Source organism: Dendrobates tinctorius, unplaced genomic scaffold (genome assembly GCF_039654945.1).
Source record: "Dendrobates tinctorius isolate UK_male_01 unplaced genomic scaffold, ASM3965494v1 ptg000085l, whole genome shotgun sequence".
Classification (NCBI taxonomy): Eukaryota; Metazoa; Chordata; class Amphibia; order Anura; family Dendrobatidae; genus Dendrobates; species Dendrobates tinctorius.
The window spans coordinates 4,043,241-4,049,484 of NW_027361753.1; the positions used below are offsets into that span (position 1 = coordinate 4,043,241).

The window sequence follows — 6,244 nt, forward strand, 5'->3', positions numbered from 1 at the left end:
TAGTGAGCACCACTCAGTGCTCACTAGTTCACTCAGTTGTCAATTTATTCATCCACTCCCTGGAGGAATAACAGGGTAGCTGAATAAAATTTTAAGAAAACATCATTCAGAACATCATTCAGAATTGTTATTTCATGGGTAACATTAATATTTACTCAACTGGTTATGTCAGGAGGATGCGACAGATCCTCTTATTAAAAAAACTAAATTTTGTCCTTAAGTGAAAAAAAATGTAGATGTAACTAGAAAAGTTTTTTTTATTAATAATAGATTTTCTTATAGGTATCAACTTCAAGTGAGTTTGTCCTCAGACATGGACTGGAGACAAGATCAGAGTCTCGGTATGAGTGATGTCCAAAGAGATCCCCGTGCGGGGTCAGGATCACAAGCAGAAGAAGCTCAGGTTGACCCTCGAAAATACTCTCAAAGTAGCTCAGAAAGGTTCCTAGAACAGTCCCATTCCTCCATGGACCGGGTTTTTGAGGGCGACTGTGGCAGGTCATGTGAATATAAAGTAGGGTCTCCTTCCTATCTGGATAAATTATTATGGAGAGACAATAAACCACATCACTATTCAGAACCTAAACTTATTTTAGATCTTTCCACCTGGAAAAACAATACAATCCCACCCACAGGAGACCTTGTACGGGAAGAAGAGCCATCAAACCTCTTTTTGGAAATTGCTCAGTGGGTCAAGAGCACCCAGGCAGGACTTGAATGTCCAGCGAGTCCTGTCTCCGAGACACAGGAGGACCTTCAACAAAGTCAGCCGTGTCCTACTCATCACACACCTAACGATATCTCCAAGGATACAGAATCTTCTTTTGATCTGGATGTTTTTATTACCAGGGCATTAAAGCTATGTACCAGCCAGGAAGAAATGCCAGACAGCAAACTCAATGATATAAATGGGGCTTGTATTTCCGAACATCCGAACGACATAGCTCAGACGGAAGTATTTCAGAAGGACAGGTGGTAGGATGAGCGATGAAGGCAGAAAATTGTACCGAGCACATTTTTTTAAAAATCCAAGATGTTGGATCTTGCATCAAAAATATGGTGCAATCGCCTGAAGCATCTCAGATAGCCTTCAACATGGAAGATGATCAGTTTAAGGCGATCAATTTTTCTGTATCTGTGTACGGCTGCTGTAACTTCATTACATAACAAAAGTTTTAATGCCTTTTATTTTAAAGGCTTATAACATACAATGCTCAATATTTGATGCCTTATAATAAATAGAGTTTAGCAAAAAGATTTGTAGGACCACGATCCAGTGGTGACATCTAGTCTGGTGAACATCCTCCTTCTTGCTGGCATGTCCCTCCACAATGATGGCTATCACACTAGGTCTAATAATCAAAAAAGTTGCTGGTGATGCCGGTAGGTAGCAAGAGGTTCGCAGAGCTCTAGTCCGGTAACCATGGAGTATCGACGTAGCTGCTATTCTAGAACCTTGGATACCTTGAAAACTGCCTCCTTTCTGCCAGCATATCAGTCCACAATGATGGCATCACTCTAGGTCTACAAATCAGAAGAGTTATCATGTATTCCGGCAGGTAGGTGGAGGTTCAGAGTTTTGGTCTGGCAGACCATCAATACGGCTGCCAGACCTGAGCCATTTGAACCTCCTCCTTTCTGCTAGCGCGCCACTCCACAATGAGGGTGTCATGCTGGGTGTACTAATCAGAACACGCATCGGGGATGCCGGCAGGTGAGAGGAGGTTCGCAGAGCTCTGGTCTGGCAGGCCACAAACTATTGATGTGGCTGCCAGACCAGAGCCTTGTGAACCGCCTCCTTTCTTCCAGCGCATTACTCCACAATGATGGCATCATGCTGGGTCTACTAGTCCGTAGCCTTACCAGGGACGCCGGTAGATAAGAGGAGGTTCACAGAGCTCTAGTACAGTGACCAAAGACTATCAACGTGGCTGCCGCACCAGAGCCTTGTGAACTTCCACCTTACTGCCAGAGCGTCACTCTGTGGATCTGCTAATCAGAAGAGGCATTGATATTGCAGCAGGTAGGAGGAGGTTCGCAGAGCTCTGGTCTGATAGCCAAGAATCATCAATGTGGTCACCACACCAGATTCTTGCGAACCTCCTCCTTCCTGCCAGCATATCACTCCTCAATGATGGTGCCACTAAACAGGAGAGGCGCTGAGTATGCCGGCAGGTAGAAGGAGTTTCTTGTAGAGCTCTGGTTCGGCTGACATGGACTATTGGACTATTGCCATAGTAATTGGATAAGACTCTTGCAAAGCTACTCCTTCCTGTCAGCATATCATGGCCTCAATGATGGCGCCACACTGGGCCTACTAATCAGGAGAGGCACCGGGTATGCCGGCAGATAGGAGAAGGTTCATAGGGCTCTGGTTTGGCTGCTGTGGATTATTGACATTGTAGTCGGAACAGACTCTTGCCAACCTACTCCTTTCTGCCAGCATATCACTCCTCATTAATGGCGCCACACTGGGTCTCCTAATTATGAGAGGCGCCAGGGATGCCGGTAGGTAGTAGGTTTGCAGAACTCTGATCCGGTGATCATGGGCTACCGTTGTGACCAGGGGTCCTCCTAATCTTTTTGTTCAACTGAACTTACAATAATACTTGATGAAACCAGATTGCGTTTATTAATTTTTTTGATGCAGATAAAATTGATCGAAAGTTTCTTTAAACTACATTAACTTAGATTATCCTTAGGCTCCTAGATAGCGTTTGTCATCATTTTGCCTACTAATATTTAGCTTTAAGAAAAAAATAAATAAATTAAGATTTTTAGGGGCAATTTTATGTTTTACAAAAAAATCTTGATTAACTGTTATCAAAATGGAAATAAATACATTTATAAAAACAAATTCTAAAGATTCTATAAACGATAAAATATACTAGATCATATGGATTGAATATTTGTAGATTGGAAAAAATCTAACACTAAATTTGGATCATTTGCCAACACTGTTGATAATAATCAGAGAATATATTTTACAGATCTCGGGATCTAAATAATATTACATTACCGGTATATTTAAAAAATTATTTCTAAGCTTTCTGTTGTTACACATTAACAGGGTACAGTTTTATCTTTTTTTTTTCAAAGTAGTTTGGATTTTATAATATTTTTTTTTCAATATTTAAATGGGTGTTCCGGTTTTAGCGAATAAAGGTGCATTGAAAAGTTATACTATTTGCTGATTTACGTTCTGTGTCAATTTTGATTTTTTTTGCTGGCTGTCATTGAATAGAAAAGTTAATAATTTACTTCCAGTTTGAGAGAAGCAAATCTGCCAACATTTTAATTAGTTCAGACTCGCTCGAATTTGGATGGAATGTATCCCGATTACCAGAAAAAAAAGCTCTAAAGTCTTTCGATTCCAAAGCATAATAAACTAATAGGCCGGGAAAGGGATAAATCCCCAATAAAATATCATACTCACCTCACCTCTACATCTGTAGCCTACATGACAGCAAAAATAAATCCAGCAAGATGGAGTCTGACTGATTGCCATTTTGCTGGATTATCCCAAATGGAATCCCCAAAAATTCATATTTGCTAGAATCTACAAATTTAGGGAAATTCTAAACAATTTTGATCAATTCAGAATTGATTGACCCATCATTAACAACAGCGGATTAATGTTTCTCCTGTTCATGTGATGATCACGCAGTTGTTACATAACCAATGTGTGCGGTAGCAAGCCAGGGCAGATTTTTATCCATTGGAAGTAATTAATGAAGGATCCTAATGAATGACAGCAAGCAAAGATCTTGAAACATTTGAACAATGGATACAGAAAGTATGTTGGAAAATTTGAAAACCATACAAAGAATAATTTTTATTGCTAATAAGTGATTGGGCATGGTTGTAATATGTGCCTTAAAAAAACCTGTCACTTGCTATAAATATTGGATTTTTTTTACTTGATTTAAATGCCGCTGTTCTTCTGAATCAGGCGATATTTTTATTTTGTCCCTGCGCCTCTCCGTTCCTGAGATATGGCCCTTTTTCCCCTCTAGTTTTGTTAGTTAAGTGGGTGTGGTCTCCATGAAGACTCCTATATAGAAGAGTTGAGGACCACACCCACTTAGCTAAAAAACTAGATTTAAATACAGAGAAGAGGGGGCCATATCTCAGGAATGGAGAGGCACAAAAACAAAATAAAAACATTGTCAGATTCAGGAGATCAGTGGCATTTATACCGTGTAAAAAAATTACATGTTTATGGCAAATGAGAGCTCCCTTTAATAGTCAAATAAACAAATATATGTGTGCATAGAACCTTATGAAGAACTGAGTTGGATCCATAGATGTCAGTGTAGCGGTCATAATACAGACCCTAAAATGGGGCCCAAATTACAACCATGTAACATCACCCTGAATCCTATTCTGGGGAGGATTTTCAGATATTTCCTGCCTTATCAAAAGTAATTGTTATCAGTTTCATTTACTGAGTCATTCAAACAAACAATCGATGAAGAGTTTAAAAACCGAACACGATGGATTTTCTGGTTTTGTAAATATTCTGCTGCTTTTTACTGATTTCAATACAGTTTTGCCGAATTTTGAAATAAGGTTTTGGATAACTGTAATAAAATATGAATAAACAGCTCAAATAACTGTGCTATTGTGGCAGAAGTTTATTTTTCTCTACAAAAATAGCAAAAAAAAATTGAAAAATATTTTACATGTTATCCCACCAAGGACAACATCTGCAATGAGTTTGTAGGTTCTCCCCGTGTTTGCGTGGGTTTGCTCCGACTTCTCTGGTTTCCTCCCACATTCCAAAGACATACCGATAGGGGGTGTAGATTGTGAGCCCCATCGGGGACAGTGCCAATAATGTCTGTAAAGTGCTGTGGAATCAATGGCGCTATATAAATGAGTAAAATAAATAAAATAAAATGCGTGAAAAGCAAATGGTCCGCATACTGGACCTCATTTGATAGGCAATCGGGAAACCACTTTATTTAAAGCCTTTGTGAACTGACGATTTTTATTTTTGCACCACTTTCCTCTCCTTTGTCCAAAAACAGTAACTTTTTTTTTAAACATTTCATTTGGGTTTTAGTTTTTATGGCTTTTATTGTTGGGTAAAAATGACCAAGAATAACATGATTCTCCAGGTGATACCAAACTTAAAAAATGTAGAACTTTATAAAAATGTATTTGCTTTGTGTTGTCATTTTTAAAAATTTTTGATTTTTTTTGTCGATGGAGCTGTATAAGGGCTTATTTTTTTGCATGCTGTAAAATTTTGGGGTGCCTATACCAACAGTTTAATCACTTTTTATTGCATTGTTTGTGGGAGGTGTAGCGACTGAAAAAAACAGGCAATTCTGGAGTTTCCATTCTCTTTCTCGCATTTACCGTGCGCTGTTATGAATGAGTCACCGTAGGAGGCAAAAACAGAAATACTAGCTAAGTCCAGAAAACCAGAGAAGTTGGCAGCTATCGGATTGCAGACCCCTGAACCTATCAACAACAACTAGCAGTAGCCGTGGGGGGTTCCTACGGTGCCCTAGACCCCTCGATCACAGCCGGAGAACTACATAGCCTAAAGACAGAAAGGGAAATCTAAACTGCCCCAGAGCAGACCCCAAAGCAATAGGCAGCCCCCAACATATAATGACGGTGAAGCAAGATGAAAAAACACTCACACAGATAGAAAGATAGGCTGAGCAAATGATGGGGCCCAGGCTAACTAAATAGGACAGGATAGGAAAGCTGCTGTCTGCAATCCACCAAAAACCCTATCAAAACAAGGGCCAACAGGCTGATAGGGAAAAAATGCCCTGAAGACGCTAGGCTTCAAAAAGACTATATCAGCACTCAGGTATTTTCTGAAGACAGAGCAAAAAGGAATTCAACTCACCCCAGCAGGGAATGGCAGAAATTCAGAAAAACAAGGCAAAACAAAGCAAAACACAAATGCAAAAAGCAGTGCAGAAAACTTAGCTTTTGAGGAGCAGGAATCAGACTGGTCTCCAAGAATCCCTCAGAGAGATCACCAGCAAGGCAGAAGGGCGTCGGCTGCCTTATATCCAGTCAGCGATTCCCGTCACCCAGTCATCATCATCATACCCAGGTGCTTGGTAATCAGCCTCCCTACCTTTCTTCACCAGAAGAGGGAGTTCATCAGACCTCAATGGTGAAGGGGAAAATGAACTCACAACAGTGCGCATTAAATAATTAAACTTTTTGCCAAATCTAAAAGGAAAAAAAAAATGTGAACTTCGAAAAGGGG

The 6,244-nt window shown here is 40.0% G+C and overlaps 1 protein-coding gene across 3 annotated transcripts in view; it reads left to right on the forward strand.

Annotated features, from left to right (window-relative positions):
* MAPK4 (mitogen-activated protein kinase 4) overlaps window positions 1–4,617 on the forward strand; it is a 109,963-nt gene extending 105,346 nt beyond the window's left edge. For all 3 annotated transcript variants that reach the window (XM_073584784.1, XM_073584786.1, XM_073584785.1), the window contains exon 6: window positions 283–4,617. In XM_073584784.1, coding sequence (XP_073440885.1) covers window positions 283–979 — 697 coding nt within the window. In that variant the 3' untranslated portion in view covers window positions 980–4,617. The remainder of the gene's footprint in view (window positions 1–282) is intronic.
* The last annotated feature ends 1,627 nt before the right edge of the window (window positions 4,618–6,244 follow it).